This window comes from Lissotriton vulgaris, chromosome 3_1 (genome assembly GCF_964263255.1).
Source record: "Lissotriton vulgaris chromosome 3_1, aLisVul1.2, whole genome shotgun sequence".
Taxonomy (NCBI): Eukaryota; Metazoa; Chordata; class Amphibia; order Caudata; family Salamandridae; genus Lissotriton; species Lissotriton vulgaris.
The window spans coordinates 47,882,941-47,903,681 of record NC_141689.1 but is presented as its reverse complement, the minus strand read 5'-3'; the positions used below and the strand labels follow the sequence as shown (position 1 = coordinate 47,903,681).

Genomic DNA, 20,741 nt, shown 5'->3' with positions numbered 1-20,741 from the left:
TATACTGTATACAATCATCAATAACTGTTGCAGGGTGCACCGCATTGGCATTAATCGTTAGTACATTGCTATAACTGTGCTTAACCTTGCTGGTTAGGTTTGATAGAGAAGGAGATGAAAGGAGAAAAGGTCAGCAAAGTAGAAATGAATTTGAGAAACTGATAGGATAGCCCATTAGACAGGTATACATTCATGGCATAAGCATTAGCAGTTATTGAGGTCATTTCCGAGGCTCCCCAGGTTCAAAAACTTAGGTTCAATTGTCTATTCTGGCTTGTGTGGGTCTAGGGACCTGTCCAGAGCTTCCCACAGCCCCCTGGATGATGCTTTCCAGGGGGATTACTGCAGCACCATACTTTCTGCTCCTCTGAGGTGACTGACCCAGTTTAACCATCCTTGGTAGCTAGTTTTACTAGTGTCTTTCCAGTTGTGTAGAACCAGTTTAACCGCAGCAGTTAGTAGTAAGTCCATTAGTTCCTTGTCTCTCTCAGAGGAGAGATCTGATCGCATAAACACTGTGGCGAGGGAGGCGAAGTCCCATGTTGATTTGCATTTAATTACATTTTCTATTAAGTCAAAAACTATTACCCAGAATACATTGAGTGTTGGGCAACGGAAGATAAGGGGTGATAGGTTCCCCCTTCTGTATGTTGCAGTTCCAGCAGAGGGAGTCTTCCCTGAGGCCTAGTGTTTGTAGGTGGTCTGGGGTCCAGAAGGTTTTGTGTGATAGCCAGAATTTTGTTTGTTCTAGGACTGGGGTGTTCTTGTTACGTGTGGCCGAAGCCCACAGAGTCTATCACTCCGGGTCATTTAGCGGGGGCTGGAGCTGTTTGTCCCAGTATTCGATTGTTTTGGCATTAAGTTTGGTGGTTTTTGGGTGTAGTAGCTTGTAAATTTGTGAGACTTGGTGCCCTAGTTTGTTGATGTTTGCCAAAAAGCGGAAGATCGAGGGTTGGGTGCTGACTAGGTTTGCCTTTGACAAGGCTGCCTTTATCTTTAGGAATCTTCTAGTGGATCGATTGCTTTCAGGTCAGAGAAAGTAATAGGGGATACCCCCCTCTCTAGTTGGTTGGGGTAGAATATACCATTCTCTATCCATGTCTCGCAGGTAAGACTTTTCCCCTTATATTTGATCCTGCTGTTTGCCCACAGTGACTCTGACTTGGATCCTTTGATGCTAGCCTCCATTTTCCTGTCGACTTTTAGGAGTGCTATTTTAGTGTTTTTAAATATCAGTTTAGATGTGTGTGGGTAGGTGTTTGCCGTAAGTAGGGCTAGAGGGCGGAGGTTGTTTAGAAGAGCTTGTTCTACCTGTAACCATGCTGGTGTGTAGTCGTGCGTCTGAGTCACTCATTGTGTACACTGTTTTGCTAGGAAAGCTAGTTGGTAAACGTTGAAATCTGCTAGGTTCACCCCACCCTGGGATTTCGTTAGCCTCAGTTTCTTAATACTAATCCTTGCCTTCTTGCCCTGCCAGAGGAATTTTGTTAGCATGCTATCGATTTTCGGATGGAAATCATCTGTGAGTAGGAGTGGAAGCATGCTTGTCAGGTAAATAATCATCAGGGTGATCATCATTTTTATCATTTCTATTCGTCCCCACCATGTAATGAATTACGGGGAACAGGCCTCTAACAGGTTCTTTACCTTTTCTAGTAGGGATTTTTCACTGTGGCGTAGGGTGTTGATCAATTCGGTACCAAAGTGTATTCCTAAGTACTTGATGTGTCCCGTCTGCCATGTCAATCCCAAGTCCCCTAGCGTATCTCTCATTCAGTAGATGTTTAACGGTTTGCATTCTGATTTTTCGTTTTTTAGTTTGTACCCTGATAGTTTGGAGTATTCTGCAATTGTGGTCATCAGGGTCTTAATCAAGGGCTTTGGTTGTTCTGTTAATATCAGAATATTATCCGAGTAAGCAGCTAGTTTTACTATGGTGCCCTTGATGTCGACCCCTTTTATGTTGTCGTTTAGGTTTACGTCCTGATTGAATGAGGGATTCTAGGGCCAGAAGAAAGAGTGCTGGTGAGAGTGGGCATCCCTGTCTGGTTCCTTGCTTCAGTTTGAAAGGGTCCGAGAGTAAGCCAGTAAGTGTAATATGGGCTGAACCAGTAGACAAAAAGAAACGTGGGGTTCTGACCCTAAAATCCAAGAGACCAAAGATCTCGATAGACTCCCACTCCCACGATAAGGAGGGCAGACTACTAATACCAAACCTGTCAAGAGGTGAAGAGCGATTCCACGTTGCGAACATATATGGCCCTAATACGGACTATCCCATATTCTGGCCGGAAGTGGCAGACACGCTAGACAAACTCCCTCAGGATGAACTTACGATCGTAGCAGGGGATTTCAACATCTCACTTGACCATGTATTAGACAGACAATCCTCTGTCCCGTACCACCCTACAAAATCGCACACCGCACTACAGAAAATCTGCATCAAATTCAACCTCAAAGATGCATGGAGACTACAATACCCTGATACATGAGACTACACCTTCTACTCCAAACCACACAATTCCTACACCGGAATAGATTACATTTTAATATTGGGGGTACACACACACACCTGATAAAACAATCAGATATAACACCAAGACTAATCTGAGACCACCCAGCCATCAGCCTAAAACTAAGCGGCTGTCACAACGAAGCAGTCCCTAGAAGATGGCGCCTTAATAGGGAAATTACTTCAGACCCAGAAAACAAAAAAGAGATTGAGGAAGCCATATCGGACTACTTATACCACAATGATTCCCCAGAGACCAGCGTCGGCACACTAATCGGAATCAAGGCAAGAATAAACAAAAAGACGAACTGAGAATAAATCAACTAGAGGAGGAGATAAAAAAGCTAGAACTAGGCCACATAAAAGCCACAAAGGACAATGCACTCCTAGTCACACTAACACAGCACAAGTACGAGTACAATAAAATCTTGAGCGAAAGGGCAGGGCTGTGGTTCAACAAGTGCAAAGCACTTAAACCTTGCGAAGCAAACAGAGCCGGGAAACTACTGGCATCGTATTTGAAACACAAATGCAACCAGGTAGTGATCTCATCAATAACAGACTCAAACAACAAAACACACACATGACACAAGGAAATCCTCAACACATTTCAAGAATTCTGCTCAGAGCTATCAAGTCAGAGCAAACACTTAACCAAGAGAAATGCACAAGATACCTACACAGATTAGGGCTTCCAAAGCTAGACTCCGCAGACACAACAAAGCTAAGCCAGGAAATCAGCCACTCGGAAATTAAAAGGGCAGTCAAGTCTCTTTAAAAAAATAAGGCCCCCGGACCAGACGGATACACTGCTGACTTCTATATGACTTTTCTAATTCAATAATACCAACCATGAAAAGAGTATTCAACCAGGCTGAAAAAAACAGGGGAAGTACCCCAGTCCATGAGAGAGGCTACTATAATAGTCATCCCGTAGGAAGGCAAAGATCACTCACTACCAAAAAACTACAGACCCATATCCCTCATCAATGTGGACTGTAAAATCTATGCCAAAATCCTGGCTGTCAGACTAAACACGGTCCTGCCCAAATTAATCAGTAACGCCCGAGTCGGCTTCATGCGTAACCGTATGTCTAGCGACAATACACAGCTTTTCTGACATATTTTAGAAACAATCTCCACTAAACCGGAGCCGGCTGTGGCGATTACACTAGAGGATATGTTTAATATTTTTTAAAACCAAGGTTGGGTTTTACATTCAGAGGATCTCGTATAGTGTTGAGGCTGCACTTTTTTTCAGCATCTCGAACAAAGGATAGGTAAGCAGCTGCTTAAAAAAAGGAAAATAAATAGCCTATTATTAGTGAAAAGACGTCTGCAGGACATGTGGGAAAGATGAGTGTTTTTTTTATGCCGGCGAGCTGTTAATACACTTGGAACTGAATTGAGCACTTTCTAGTTACACTCTGCAACAGCACAGCAATGCACCGTTCTTAGAGCACCTTAACAATACTGCACCCATCACTGAATGTAGCTCTGCCCCTGAACCCTCGTCTCACACTGCACCAGTCAAGTCATCATGAACTCTGCTGCAAACACAGAGCTAACAATGCTCTAAACGCTGCACACACCACAGCATAACACTCTGAACACCAGTACCAAGCAAACCAGAACAGGATCTAACATAACCTCCACCGCTCCACCATCACTCAACCCAGTCACCATTGAAGGCTGGCGCTGCACCTTCTCCATGCATAGTGTTACATCAGCACTAGTGCAGCACCACTGTACATATCTTTGCAACAATCACCACATATAGCTCTCCCTGGCTGTGCCCCACCATTTCACCAATAGTGCATTTATCACTGTACCCACTAAGACACCAGCACAGCCACCACCGCTACCATGACATCACCCTCCAGTTGCATGTAATAGCAGTACGGGATCTTGCAGATATTGGCGGCATTAGTTATCGATAGTATTCAACCATCGCTCTGGTGCCTCGGATGGGAGTTCCTTACTGTAGCTTGTGGTAGATGGCGCCAAGAGCTTCCCATGAGGACTTGGGCCACATACGTGCTTCAATCCAGTTGATCTCCCAGGTGGTGTGATCTAGTTCCAGAACCATGTATTACTTCCTGATCAGCCACTTCCGATGATCTCATTTCCTGTGATGTCAGTCAGGAAGGCTCCCTCCCTTTGACAGCACGAAACTGATGGATGGAAATGTTGAGCTATATTACCAGATGCTGGAAGCGCCTAGAAACAATGCAGTTTGTAGCGTGCCTTCATACATGTAACAGCCCAGCGTGTGGGAGACCCTGTACGGGGCCTTCCCAGACTTGTAATTCTACAAAACATGCTGACCCCGATGCTTGCACATATAAAATATGAAACATCAACTTTAAATGTGTGTTTGTAACAATTGTACATGTTCCTTCATGTCTGTTTTTCTCTCGGAAGTGAATGGATTATGCCTGTGACTGGAAGGAAGGCAAAGCCTCTAACCTTCTTTTTACTTTCGCCCCCTCTCAGGCCCAGTTCTTCTGCTTCCGGGTCAGGCTCTGGCTCTGGTCCCGGTCACAGAGGGGAGCTACAAGCAGGCCGTCCTGCAGCCCTTCCTGGACGGCTTGAACTGCTTGAAATCCGTGGCTGAGACCCTGGAGAACAGCACCGACCTGAACGAGGACCTTCCGCTCATCCGATGCGACCTCCGAAGCGCCCACAAGAGCCTCTCGCAGGCGGAGGAGGTGTCCCTGGAGCAGGTGAAGTTACTGAGCGCCAACGCCGAGGAGCGCCTCAACACCCTAAAGCGCCTGAAGAACGAGCAGACGGCGCTGCAGGCGCGCCAGCAGGGCCTGCAGGAGCAGCTGGCCGGGCTGCGGGTGCAGGCGGCCCTCAGCAGCCAGCAGGTCGCAGCAGCACAGAGAGCCGTCAGCGCGGCCCAGGAGGGGATGAGGCTAGCAGCGCACCAGAGGAGGGAAGCCGAGAAGGCGCGGAAGAGGTCTTTCTGGTTCTTCTTAATCCCGTTTGCGGGACCGTTTCTTGGTACGCATGTCTTAAACTTACACACTTAGACCCGCTACGATGCATGACACACTTAGACCCGCTACCATGCATGGCGGCATGTCTCAACAGCAAAGGGGAAGACAGGGCAAAAAAATCAGGGCAATTTTATGTTCCCCAGGGAACCAACATTGAAACCAGCCGCAGTTGCATCGGTTATTACCTGGATGGGCCAAGGGTGCCGTCGGGTGAGCCAGTGCGGGCCCAATTTTTAGGTCGAGCCTAGAGACAGCGAGCATGCGCTGCTCTGCGAGACTTGTTGCAGTGGAGTAGGGAATAAAAGCCCCGCCCACGCTCCGCGCATATTTGCCATTGGCTTGTGTCATTGTCTGTACTAAATGATGGCTTCTGATTCGTAAGTAGGCTTGTTAGTCCCTTCTTAGTACCGCCTCCTTTTCATTTGTCACCTCCCATGGCGACTGACCCTTTTACATTGGTTGTTACACAGTACCTGTTATTTAGTCTTTACGCACTATTTTCTTTATCCAGTTTTTCTTAATGCAGGCACGACGTGCCTTGGTACCTTCTTTACAACCCGCCCTCCCTCCCATAACCCATGCCTTCTTTACCCCACGCTCCCGTTGTTGTGCCTTCTTAACCCACCCTCGCTCCTGTTGTCCGTGCCTTCTCTTCCTCCTTCCATCCCCTCGTCCGCCCTACCTCTCTCCTCTTGTCCGTGATGCCTACCATTTGCAATGCAAAGGGTCTCACAGTTAAGAGAGTTTGAGCTATCAACATTGTAAATACCTTTTATTTATATTTTGTTTTTTTAAAACATAAATAAAACGCTTTGTCATTTACAATGCCAGTGCGTAAACTTGCGTAAATGCGAGATCTATTGCTTTTCAAATGCTTGTCGTCAATTCTGGAGGCAGCCTCCAAGTCCTAGATTTACATCATACCTTCTTTCTAAAAGAAAGAAAGAGCATATAGAGAGTTGTTTGAGAGAAAGAGCTGATATATATATTCGTCCGCCTCAACCTTCATAATTTCCAGCAGGTCAGACATCAACGCAAGCACCTGATTGTAATAGTAGTGCAAGCATAAGGCAATCCCTGTGACCACCCCCAAGCCTTTACATCTTCTCAATTGGAAGACTGGCTATTTATTCCTTGCAATTTGGTACGGATGAGATGCTTGTTGATCCCGACATAGAGGGTGTGCTTGTAGTCGAGTCTGCTGGTGACAAGAGTATGGGGGGGTGTTTTTCTGGGTGTTGACTAGGAGCCATTCGAGAATCGTCCTTAGCATCACCAGGGTATGGAAGCAGGAGGGAGAGACGGCGTTGACTTGGGCTATGTTGCCAAGTTTTCAGTCAATGATGATCCTGAGGTTCTTGGCTTTGTTGATGGGGGTGAGAGTAGGTCCTATCTCTGTCGCCCACCAGGTAGAGTCACACGAAGAGGAGCTCTCCCCAAATATCACAACCTCACTTGTCAGTGTTCAATTTCAGGCAGTTGGACTCCTTCCATCATTCAATGGTCATTGTGATAAAAGATTCTAGTCAGATTCAGCTAAGGGGGGAGAAACACTGATAGCTTGTGGGGCTTGCAGTTTTTGAGACCCTGATTGTACAGTGTGAAAGTTTCTGATTGTGCATCTCTTGTGTCTAGGATTTACATATGCACATGTGCAGTTTGAGTGTGTGAGTGTTGTATATTTGTGCGTTCATGTGTTGCTTTTGTGCCTGTGTGTGTGCAGCATGGCTATTCTGGTATGAGTGTTTCTGTGTGCAACATTTCTTTGAGCCTGTGCTTGGGCATAAATGTGCTTGGGCATGAACTTGGTGTTTACGCACAGGGTAGGTGCCTGTATGTGGTGTGTTTTGAGTTTATTTAGAACCTCAGTAGTAATAGTTTACCACACAAATAGAGCAAAGAGGAACTGAGAGGTTAGCAGTCAGCCTTTGCGATTGGCCCACAACTATGTGGCAACACTTGTTGCAACATTTTTTGTAATTTTTGATTCATTTGAGCTAAAAACATTGTTTTTTAAAGTTGCAGATTATGCCGCAGATGATAGATTATATGGAGAATGCGGCAAATCCATAATTATGTGAAAAAAAAACCACAGCAACAAAATTGCATAATTTCAGTGGCCCTGACTATTACCTGGGAATGTACTGGAACAAGATATCAGAGTATGAAATGCTAATGTGTGTCATCCTGTTCTACTGGTGAGAATAAATTCAACCCAGCACAATATCTTACATGAGATAACACAGTTTTTTATTTTACAAATGCATCTGGCAGAGAACAGATAGACACACATAGACTAATAGGCACTGTAAATCCACATTAAGCAACTGATTAAGAGTTCGGGGGACCGGTTACTCCTTCACAAACGTGACAGGTATCCCATCCGCTGTATTAAAAGTGCATTACATCCAATGGTACTTGAAGTATGGATGGCAGCGTATCGGTTACGTTTGTAATGGAGCTACCCAGCTGCCGAACTCTAATGCAGGCTTTAATTCTTTGGTAATGGGCAGGCATTTATGATTCCCTTGTGGCTGCTCATCCAAAGAGGTATGCACGGCCTCTATCTGCAAAATATAACGCATCCCCCATCCTAAAGTTTATTAATTACTGTGTGCATCATACAGACACTAAAATACATAAACAGCCTCGGACCCCCACACAGAAACAGCCTTAACTGAGTTGCAGAATGCTGCTCACAGCCATGGGGCCTGGTGCCACTGCACCTGCTGCATCATTGGCAGGAAAACCCCTGCCCTCAGTCCCCCCAACACACCACCCAACCGCAGCTTGCCTCAGACATGTGCTGGGGTTACCTCCCGGCTTTTTTTACTACGGGCATTATCAGTATTTTAATGTCTGGGTCAGAACAAAAATATGGAAAATCACCTGAAGCCAGTATTTTCCCCCCTTATGAGTGCAAACTTAAAACAAAATGCATTTTCAAATGTGTTCCGGAGGTTCCCTGTGGACCTCTTACTGATAGAAAATAGAGAACAAACTGAAAAAAACATTACAACGTTTGGCCATCAACTGGGGGGTAGCACTTAACAGGTGCTTTCTCCATGGCCTCTTCTGCAATGAGTGATAAGGCTAAAGGTCATGCTTGAGTGGGCCTGGCCCACCCAGGCCTGTTTGAAACAGAGACCATTTCAAGCAGGTGACAGGTTAATTAAGCAGTTTTTTTGCTTTAACAATTGTGTGTCTACCTTATGAATTGGGATCCCACTGGATTCAAGCTAGCCTGGCTGATGCAGGTGTTACCAGGAAACTGGTCCCAGGATGCTTGTTTTTAGTTCAGGGAAGACCTGGCTTGGCAGTTCGGGCTATACTATTCCCATCAGGCACAGGGTCAGGACTGATTTGCATATTACTGGATCTGAACAGAGGTGGCGAAGTGAGCTAAAGAATGATGATGGATTCAATCCAGATCTGTGACTGGGAGTGAATGTCTGAAAAGTTTCAGCGCTACTTCCATCATCTCCTTGTGTTTGCTTTGTTCGCCCTAAGTTTGCAGGGTATGCCCAGACGTGGGTTCCTTGCTCACTTTGCCAATGGATTCAAGAAAGCCTGGCTGATGAGGGGTGTTACCACGAAACCGGTCCCAGGATGCTTGTTTTCCGATCAGGGAAGACCTGGCTTGGCAGTTTGGGCTGCACTGTTCCCATGAGGCACAGGGTCAAGACTTATTTGAATTTTGCTGGGTCTTAACTGAGGTGGCGAAGTGAGCTAAATAATGATGATGGATTCAACCCAGATCTGTGATTGGGAGTTAGTGTCTGTAAAGTTTCAGCGCTACTTTCATCATCTCCTTGTGTTTGGTTTGTTCACCCTAAGTTTGCAGGGTAGGCCCAGACAGGGATTTCATGCTCACTTTGCCACTGGATTCAAGCTAGCCTAGCTGATAAGGGGTGTTACCCTGAAGCTGGTCCCAGGATGCTTGTTTCTGGTTCAGGGAAGACCTTGCTTGGCAGTTCGGGCTGGACTGTTCCCATAACGCACAGGGTCAAGAATGATTTGCATATTGCTGGGTCTGAACTGAGGTGGGGAGGTGAGCTAAGGAATGATGATGGATTCAACCCAGATCTGTGACTGGGGGTGAGTGTCAGAAAAGTTTCAGGGCTCCGTTCATCATTTCCTTGTGTTTGCTTTGTTTGCCCTAAGTTGGCAGGGTATGCCCAGACGTGGGTCTCTTGCTCACATTGCCACTGGATTCAAGCTAGCCTGGCTGCTGAGGGGTGTTGTGAGAAGTTGGCCTGGTATATGATTTTTTTTTATATTATTTTTATTGAGAGTTCAAATATAGCAATACAATACAATTGAAATCCAATTAATACAGTACGAGGAAGAAAAATACTGAAAAACATTCATACAAATTGTCATTTTAACATTTAAGTTATACAGTGCAAGGTTGTGTAAGAGCAGACAATTAGTAAACTAGTTCGGATAACCAAAAGGATTTTGTTAGAATTGAAAGAGTACATAGCATACAAATATAATAAACGTCTTCGCATTTAATATTCCAAAGCTGAGTTCTAAAGTGCAGCGTGCGGAGATAGAACCATCATAATAGACTAATAAATATTTTCAATAAAGCATAAATCAGGTTAAGTAATAACAAGACATATCTAAACATCAAACACACTCCAATATTTATCATATTTTTTGAGAGCCCCTGATCTAAGGGCATATTTTTTCTCCCTACCCTGGATTCGCTGTAGTTTTGCCTTCCATACCTGGAAGGATGGGACAGAATCTGTTCTCCAGGACTGTAATATAAGGGATTTAGCTATTAGAGAAGCTATAAAAAGGGGCTCATCATATTGGGTGTGGGAAGGAGAGCAGCCTAGGAGGGGAATTAGGTCATTGAATATAATATTTGTTTTAAGGACGATTGAAAGAAATTTTTCTATTTCCTTCCATAAAACCTGGATTTTTGGACACTCCCAGATAATGTGTTTCCAAGTGCCTTTTTCTTCACATCAACAGCATTGGTCGGCTACAAGGGGGAAGATATTGTGTAAAAAGGACGGGGTTCTATATATTAACCATTTATTGTAGAATTGCATTCGTTTAAAGTTTGCTCCTCGAAAAATGGTTTTATTGAATTTATTTATTTTGTCCCATACCTGTTGATTAATTATAATATCTTCCCTTTTTTTCCATCGTTCAATTATCTTGCTGTAGAAGTCCTGGTCCTTACTTTCTATTAATATTTTAATCCAGATACTCATTTTCTTTTGTGTTTTGTTATTAAGGGTAGTGGAAATATTTTCTTTTTGGGATAAATTTCCTATATTGAGTTCCCTGACTTTTGGACTTATCCTAATAAAGGACCAGTTCAGAGTTGTGTGAGAGTGAATTAAATGGCTGTAAATTTCATCCCAGGATTTCCACCTATTTCCCAGTAGGAAGTCTTCAATTTTCTCAAAACCATTTTGCTTCCAGAGAGTTATTATATTTTTGTCCATGCAACCTGCTTCTCCCAGGCTAAAATTAATTAAATTTGTCTTCTTACTTACATTGGGTAACTCATAAAATTTACAAAACTGAGTTTTCACCTTAAAAATCCACTGCAAAGTTTTATATCGTACTTTTTTGGGGTCTTTCGTGGTTCTAACTGGATCATAGATTTTCAATTCCAACAACATCCTTTTCATAAAAATATTGTCTGTCTCATGACTATCTAAAAAAAAAAAAATATGGCTGTAATGTGCAAAAGACGCAAAATAATATTCTTTGATATTTAGGTGGGACAGCCCTCCTTGTGTGTAAGATAAATATAATGTGCTCAGTGCAAGTCTAGGGGATTTTTTTGCCCATAAGAAAGAGGAAATCAGAGCTTCTATTTTTTTAAAATAAGAGGCCTGGATTGCGCAGGGAATCGCACTAAAAAGGAAATTAAAAAGGGGTAATACCGACATTCGAATTAGCAATGCCCGCCCTATGACAGACAGGGGTAGTTGATTCCAACGATCTAAAAGTGAACCCACCTTTTTTAATAAAGGTAGAAAATTTAGTAAATAAAGGTCGTCTAGGCTATCCGATATAAATATACCAAGATATCTCTTTGGATCCGTGTTGTATATCTGCCTGAATTCAGGAGCTAAAGTGTCTGAAGTGCAGTTGAGTAGAATAATTTCTGTTTTGTTTACATTAATTTTATAACCCCCTAGCTTTTGAAAGTCAGAGAAGATTTTTAGAATCTTCGATTGACTTGAGGGTTTAGAGTCTAAAAAAAGGGAAATATCATCCGCATATAGTTTTATATTTGTCATTCCTGAAATTGGGGCGGTGTCAGATTTGATATTCCTAATGGCGATCGCTAGAGGTTCGATAAAAAGTGCGAATAAAATTGGGGACAACGGGCAACCTTGTCGTGTGCCTCTAGTGACCTCACAGGACCCAATGTTGGTATTATTGATGATAATTTGTGCCCTAGAATTCGTGAACAAGTGTCGTAAAAGAGAGATAAAAGCATTCGGGAAATTAAAACTATGTAAAACTGCAAACAGACAATCCCAGGAGACTAGATCGAAGGCTTTCTCCGCATCTAAAAACCAAATTTGAGCCTTCACCTTGTTAGTTTTGAAATAGTCTAGCGCCTCCAGTAAAAATGTAGAATTGGAATGGAGATGCCTGCCTGCAATAAAACCGCACTGATCATAAGCTATTAGTGACCCTACTAGTTTATTTAATCGGTTTGCTAAAAGTTTAGTAAAAATGTTGTAATCTGTGTTCAAAAGGATTATCGGTCGGTAAGAATTTATATTTTCCTTGTCCTTTCCCTATTTTAAAATACTGACCACCACCGCTGTGTGAAAAGAGTCCGGTGGGGGACCACCTTGAAGTAAATTATTAATTAATTCCAAGAATTCTTTACGCAATATTCCCCCAAATTTTTTAAAGAATTCAATGGGAAGGCCATCCTCACCATTGGCTTTGCCATTGGGGAGAGACTCTATCACTTCATCTAGTTCTGATAATGTAAAATCCTGTGTGAGGTAGTTCTTGCCCTCAGCATCCATTTTAGGTACTTCCAATGGCTGAAGAAAATCCGTGATAGATTCAGGTGTGGCTCCCGCAGATGCTTGATATATCCCCTCATAGTGTTTTAAAAACAGCTCGCCAATGGCAGTGGTGGTCTTAACTTGATTTTTAGTGATGGGGTCAGTTAACTGATCTATTCTGTTACGAGCCTGCTTTTCTTTAGATTGCCAGGCCAGAAGCTTCCCTGTGTACTCACTCTCCTCATAGATTTTTTGTGCCTGAAAATTACTATTTGTCTCACCTAGTTCATAATAAAATTCCTTCATCTTATGCTTTGCCTCATGGAGTTTGTGGCTGGAAATCTGGGATCCAACCCTATAATGCTCTTGGGTAGCCTGTGACAGTTCAGTTTGAAGTTTGATTTTCTCCTTGCGTTTTGCCTTAAGCTTGGGGATCTCTTCAGATGTGATTATTCCACGTAAAGTAGCTTTAAATGCATCCCAGATTATATTTAATGGAGCTGTACCTCTATTCTGTGAAAAAAATAGCTCGATCTTTTCATTGATATCAGTGCACCATTGTTGGTCAAGGAGGTTGAATTGTTAAAAAACCATCTATTTATAGATCTTGCTTCATAATTCCCCAGTTTGACCTCCATGCAAAGAGCTGCATGGTCTGAAAAGGCATTGGGTAGGTAAGCGTAATTATATAATTCTAGGTCATGGGAGGACAAGAAAAAATCCAGCCTTGACGCAGAATTATATTTTGCTGAATGGCATGTGTACTCACGCTTGGTGGGATTAAAATTACGCCAATGGTCAATAACGTCAAGATCTATCTTGCAGCTTTGAACAGCTAAGGAGACTTGAGGTTTATTCTGTCGACGGTCTTTCTTGAAAGAGTCCAAACGAGAGTTTTGTAATAGGTTAAAATCACCCCCCCAAATTATTGGCCCAGAAAGGCCGGTTAATGCCTGCTTAACCTGTAAAATAGCTTGTGGGTCGTCCAAAATAGGTGCGTAAATTGTGGCAAGGATAACGTTGACATTGTTTAATTTACCGTGTGCGACTGTCCATCTGCCTCTAGGATCTATGCACATCCCTTCAAGGTTAAAACCTACATGTCTTCCTATTAGAATGGAAACCCCTCTCTGAGCCATCCCTGCAGGAGCAGATATGTTATAGCCCGTCCAGTTTTTAAAGAGTTTAACTGATTCTGCCTGATCTTTATGATGGGTTTCCTGCAAATAGATGACATCAGGTATTAGATTTTTTAACCAACATTCAATAGCGTTCCTTTTACGAACGTTATTCAGCCCATTAACATTTAATGAAATAAATTTCACCATGTCATTGATGTTCAAGATATTGAACGTAGCCCTCAATTAAAGTGCGTGAGTGCAGAAGGAGCAAATATGCAAACAGCAGCAACAACATGAAAAACTGATAAATAATACAAAAATATAACAATGAAGAACAAAAGTAGCAGATATTCATAAAACAATTCATGAAAAATCTAAAGTTCAATGTGCAAATATGCAAACGAGCATCAAAAATGTAAAGTGCTATCTGAGGAGACCCATCATTCATTGCGCAAGACATGAAGATAGAAGAAATAGCAGCTCGGTTTTGAAAATTTAGATATTCAAGACATTGGACGTAGCCCCTAGCTAAAGTGCAAGTGTGCGGAATGTGCAAGCGTATAAACAGCAGCAGCAGAATAGATAAATGATAACTAATAAAAATATTTAACAATAAAAAACAATAGCAGCAAAAGATCATAGGGATTTTCATAAAAATCTGAGTTTCCATGTGCAAATATGCAAGCTAGCGACGAAAGTGTAGAGTGATATATGAGGAGACATGCCATTCATTGTACTGGACATGGAGATAGATATACAATAGAGTACCCTTGTCTGTGCAAAATATGCAAATAGGCAGCCAAGCAATAAAAAAATAAAAAATAAATAGCAATAAGTTTGAGACACCTACCAGTGCAAAAATGGGCAACTATACTTAAAGGGTCTTATCAATTTATCGTTATCCAAAAATGAGCAGAAGTGACATGTGCTAGAGATCGATGAATAACCTTCATACCGTAGTCATAAAAGTGTGGAAAAACATATTGCATTTGAACTCTCTTTTTTCCCCCCATGCGACACCCCCCTTCACCCCCTTTCCCTCCCCCCCTGAGTGGACGGAGACCCGAGAGTCCCACTTCCGTCCTACTCTGTTGTCTCTTCCTTTTGGATGCCATCTCTTTGCATCCTTGTGTGCTTCCTGTTTCCAACAAGTATCCGCCGTGCGTTAGTGATAGATTCAACAGAGTTCATCAACTTGATTTATTATCCCCCAAGGCCGTCAAGTAGTACGGCCTGGTATATGATGCTCACTATTCTAGTGAGCACCTTGCACCAGTCCAATCAACCTTTATGGTGATGGTTGTAAAGTCAACCTCATAGACCAGCTATCCTAGGGTAGCGTGGACAGAACAGTCTTAGGCTAAAAGACTCTTGAGGGCGTGTAAAGCCAGCTGTTTTACCATATGTAACCCCTTGAATATCAAATGAAAGGACACCACACAGGATATATATAAAATATATATATATTTATTTACTAACACACTCCTCTGAACTCTTTATGAGATCAGAGGCAAACGCACATAACAAGTTATACTCAGAAATACTTTAAATAGCACAATTTACGGTTAGGCCATAGGGGCGCGTAAAACCATATACTAAGTAAGTGGTATAAGAACCACGACTTGGGAAAGGAGAAGGCCTAGGGCCTAGGGAATTGCTGGGGCTGCGCTATCTGACCATTAGGTTAGGAGTAGGAGGCCCACAGGCGGCCAGTGCTGAGTCAGTACTCTCACGTGAGAGTCAATAGAAAGTCAATAGGAACGTAAAAAGGTAAGTAATGAAGATTTAGGACACTTAAGGTCTAACTAGGATTACACAACTACCAAAACTAGACACTAGGATAGTCAATCCCTACAGGAGCACCGAAATACTCGCGTTACCTCACCCACGGGCTGCGGGTGCCTAGGTGTCAACACCCATGGGCTGCGGGTGCCTAGGTGTCAAAGTGTGTCGGGTTTTCTCGTGGTTTCCTATGGAGCCTTGGAAGAAGATGCTGCAGGTGATCAGGAGGAAGATGTCCGGGTGGATCCAAGGGTGGATCGAGGATGAAGGAGACCTGAAAGCAGAGGGGACAGAGTCTAGGCCACTAGCCAGTGACCGGGTGGAACCAGGAAGGAACCAGACATCGTCGAGGAGCAATCAGGTGCTGTCATGAAGCTTGTCGTTGCAGCCATGCGGACCAGGAGGTGTTGAGGATGACCAGGTGTTGGAGAGGAGCTGACCCACAAAGGTTCTCGCAGATGGAGGGGTCGGCTTCAAGATCGGAGCCAACAAGCCTAAGCAAAGGCAACCCACGCAGGATACACAAAAGGATTCTGGTGCAGACGAGGAGGGTCTGAGGTGCCTCACCCTTGCAGGGGGGCCAGGGCCAGTCTGGAGCAACCAGACCAGTGAGGTGATTCGAAAGGAGTGTCATCACAGAGGCTACTAGCCAACGGGGCAGCAACCAGACAACGCGTCGAGCAGAACACAAGCAGAAGGGCCCCACGCAGATCTCGTGGAGTGTGGAGGGCTGGTCTTCGGTGCAGGTGGAGCTCGATGTCGGGGTGTCTCAGTCCCCAACGCACAGCTTCGAGGAGGCCTCAGGAGCTGCGCTGTTAGCAAGTCGAAGACTTTCCAAGTTGCCTGCTTCCATGGGTTCCGACGCCTTCCTCGGGGCTCAGCTGTGCTGGAGTCATGCACCCCTGTGAGAGAGGTCCGGGAGTCGAGGTCTTGTCAGGCTCTGTGATCGGGTTCCGGCTGAAACGGGGACAAAGTAAGCCGTCGAGTTGCTGGATGGTGCCTGGTTGCCCAGGGTGGTCACTCCTTGGCCACAAGGGAGATTCTTCAGTCTTCAGCTTCAGTTGAATGTCAAAGGGTCCAGAGTTTTGTCTTCAGTTCGATTCCAGGATTAATCTAAAGTCTCCTGGGTCAGGTCCTACCTTTATACAACTAAAGGGGGCTGGTTTAGTTTCTAGGTCCCTCCTGTGGGTGGGACCAGGAAGGGGGTGGTTACACCCCCTCTCCTTTGTTCAGTTTCACACCAGAGCTGAGGCCGGAGTGCCCCTGCAACTGGTTTGAACTGAGGTATGCATGAAGCACCTAGTGTGCCTCAGGCAGTGTCTCAATCTATTCAGGCCTCCCTGTCCCAATACACATCCTCCTGTCTGGGGTGGTGCTCGCACCTCCCCAAGCAGGAAACCTACTGTCCAAACATCCGTGACTGGAAGGACTCCCAGCAGCAGGAGGTCAGACTTGTCTCTGTGGCAGCAGCCTCCATTTTGCGATGCTGGGGCTCTGGTTAACTTTAACCGGGATCGTTAGACTTAACATGTCTTCTCCCTCTAGAAGGGTGGGATGCTACCCCCGTCGCCAGAATTGGCGAGGGGGTAGTATTCCAAAGCGTATGACACCTTACACAACATGTTTAGATAAAGCCAAACCAAAGTTAGCATTCAACCGCGAGGATTATAATGCACTTAAGAATATATGGTATGGCAATATCATAGAACAGCTATAAGGACATGGTTCCGAAAGCTGCAGACAGTCTCAGCTCATGCTAGAGCGCCATCTCACATGTAACCAAGCACTCTGCCTCCCGGGTTGTTAAGGCCTGCCATAGGAGTGACGTATAGGTTACTATGTGTCTATATGTAAGTAGGTATAGGAATACTACACCTAAGCAAGGGGTGATTACACGACCTTGCCCCAGCTGAGTGATCAGCCAGTTGTGTCTATTTGAGTGGCCAGCCAAGGGTGGCATAATACATGCTGCAGCCCCTGGTAGGCCTTGGTTACACCTATGCCCTGAGTACCTAGGGTACACTTCTACAGGGGCTGATAAGGTGAACCAGTTCCCAATTGTGGATGTACCTAGAGTACATGGTTGAATTTTGAGAGAGTGCATCTGGGCTGTGGGTCTGATTAGCAGGCCCACAGCCACATCTAAGTCGAAAACTAGTAAAGCAAAAAGTGGGGGTGACCATAGGAAGCAGACCCTACTCTCCTACAGGTGTTCCCCTGAAACCGGTCCCAGGAGGCTTGTTTCCAGTTCAGGTAAGACCTAGCTTGGCAGTTCGGTCTGGACTGTTCCCATGAGGAATAGGGTCAAAACTGATATGCATATTGCTGGGTCAGAACTGAGGTGGCGAGGTGAGCTAAAGAATGATGATGGATTCAACCTAGATCTGTGACTGGGGTTGTGTGTCTGAAAAGTTTCATTGCTCCGTTCATTGTCTCCTTGTGTTTGCTTTATGTTTTCTTATGTCATTGAAGTCTGGCTCCATTTTTGTCACATATCTCCTATCTTTAAATCAAAGCACTCCAGTAGGAGAGTGTTTATAGGATAGGCTGCCTTCCCTCCTTAAACTTTCTATGATAACTTTCAAATGGTATAGAAAACAAAGGGGGGATTTAGTACATTTAGCACTGGGTTTTCGTCATTAAAGTGACGAAAACCCACAAAAAACGTTTTTCAATTATTTACTTTTTTGCGCTGGAAATTGACTTAAAGTGATGCAAAGTAGCACAAAGTTCTGGTTTGTGTTACTTAGCTCCAAGGAGGCGTTACGTGGGTTTTCCCATGCAGTCACCCACCCTTTATGACGCAAAACCCTTTCTGCCAAAACTGTGAGACGTGGTTTTGCATCAAAACTATTGCCTTTTGCAACCAGGCGTTAGGAGGAAAAAAATTAAATTCTTATTTCTTTTCCAACTTTGCATGTGAGCTGCACTGTACACCACACATGCAAAGTAGGAAAAATTTTAGAAATTGTCTAGGCATATTAGTTTGCAGTACAAGGAAACCCTTCCAGTACAAAACATATGCTTCACTATTGCATGCACCCTTGCACTGTGGCTTAAAGGTGTGTGGGCGTCTGGAGCAAAGCTCTGCACTGGTGCTAGGGAGAGGGGAGGGGAGAGTGCCATATCTTTGTAGATATGGCTCTCCTCTTCTCCCTCCCTGCCACGCAACGCAGTACAGAATTTACTGCATTGAATGACAGTTTAGTAAATCTGACCCAAATGTTTTAACTAATTTCTTAAAATGAATGTATGCTTCACATGGTATTATCTCTAATTTTTTTTCTTTTCTTTTGTTAGCTATTAATGCAATTAAGGCAGCGGACACTGCTATAAGAAATGCAAATAACCGAGCTAACGAAGCACAACGTGGCCTCCAGGCACAGTTGAGCGCTGTGAACATGTATCAGGAACAATGCAGGTCCCGCAGCCAAGCAATCAGCGCCATGGAACAATCCATCTCTGCGAACAAGGGAAATGTCCAAGCCATCATGGGTGACATTAACCGAGAAAATACTATTCAACAGCAAGTTACAAATTTCCTCATTCCAGTGAGGCAATGTAGCACTTTCCTTAGCACCTTGGCTGGCAAGAGCCGTGTGGCCAACATGTTTGTCGAGTTTAGTGGGATGCTTGACGCTCTCCTGCCAGTCATGGATGACATTGTGAAGGCTGCACGGCCCCTAATTGGAGGTGATGCAAATTTCCAACTGTTGATCACAGTGAGACTACCTACTATTGTAGACAAGTTAGCGAAAGCCAACGAGAAAGTGAAGAAAGCAGCAACCGCCAGGAGCAGCGACATGCAGGAATTCCTGTAGCCACACCACGCAGTGGCTGCCAATTACCCTGTTAACCCATATATACTCAGCTTCTTTTATCTTTTATTTTCCAATGATATGTCTTTGGTTTTAGTCCCCCTTCCAGAGTAGAGCCACTGACTGTAACATGTTTTCTATAAAATCAACTAATAGTGTCCTTTAAATGTTGATTTCTACAGTTCACTCAATTAGTACGACCAGGTAACACTGAAGTTCACTTAAAAAAGTAACATTCCGAGTGGTACAGGTGGTAATAACATGATGATGGTTTATCACCATTAACTAAATGACCAAAATTCCAAATAAAGATGACACTGCCTGTAAATCATAACCTGTGCATATTATGTTTCAAATTATGTTATAATAATTTCTAAACTTTAGGGGATCAGGCATGGTTCTTTGCATATCCATCAGTAAAACGTTGGCATAAGTTGAAGCAAACATGATGCCCATTAAACTATTCCACTTTGTACAAGGATCTCATGCACAAACAGAAACACAGCACTGTACAACAAAACAGTAATTTCTAACTATGGGTGATTGTGATTGTTTAAACTACTAGAGTTTGTACTCAAATTGATTCTGACTATTTGTATGCCCATGTCATGTTTGTTGGATTTATAAAGCTTTCTAACAAGCAACATATCCAAACTATCTTTTTTGACCATGTATTACCAATTAGGAGGTTGGGTATATTTTGCATATACTTAATGTACAGACTTAGAGATCTAATATAAGGTGTATATGAGTGATCAATACATCCAGAGATGTTTTCTATTGCTCAATGTATAGCAGAAGATATATTGGCCTGCGAGTGGGGGGATTCTTCTGTTGTCCAATTTTAGTAAACACATATATCACTAGATAATGTTGCCAACATAATGGCTGCAACAAATTTAAAAACACCTACTAAATGCTAACATTCTTATCAGCTGTGTGTTATGTCCTATTTAGTATCTCTAAGTGCTGATTGTGTTTCCTGGGAGAACAAAATTGATCTGTCTGAGAGTTTAATAACATATGGTCTTTATATGCTCATTACCTTTCTGTATTGTAAACTTAACAATTTCTGTATGTTATTACCATTTCTTCTACACTACTGCATGATCAAATAAAAGAATATCAACATAAGACATTTTGTTCCTTGACTCTCAGTAAGGTGTAATTTACAGGTTCATGTGTTAGGTACTGTCCGATAAGATCTGTATGTATCCCCTTATGACAGATTTGAATCTGGGCAGGATCAAGCCAACACTGCATCCTAAAAGGATTTCAAAGGGTGACAAATGAAGTATCTTTAAATTGTGAAACTCCATTGCCTGTTATTTACACCACTAAGGAATTGTGTGATTTTGAAAGGAAGCATTACACATTATTAATAGTGTTACGGAATAGAAATAATACTTTCCTTATTACAGTTAATCCTCATGATGAGCAATATTAGAAAACATAAATTACAACTTGGAATTTGACAGATATTTTTAAATGAT

At 43.4% G+C, this 20,741-nt stretch overlaps 1 protein-coding gene across 1 annotated transcript in view; it reads left to right on the top strand.

Moving 5' to 3' along the window:
- The window catches only part of LOC147725917 (uncharacterized), a 104,340-nt gene extending 84,852 nt beyond the window's left edge, over positions 1–19,488 (top strand). The window contains exons 2-3 of the mRNA XM_086962833.1: positions 5,009–5,521; positions 18,731–19,488. Of these exons, the coding sequence (XP_086818959.1) occupies positions 5,009–5,521; positions 18,731–19,251 (1,034 nt within the window). The 3' untranslated portion in view covers positions 19,252–19,488. The remainder of the gene's footprint in view (positions 1–5,008; positions 5,522–18,730) is intronic.
- Positions 19,489–20,741: the final 1,253 nt, after the last annotated feature.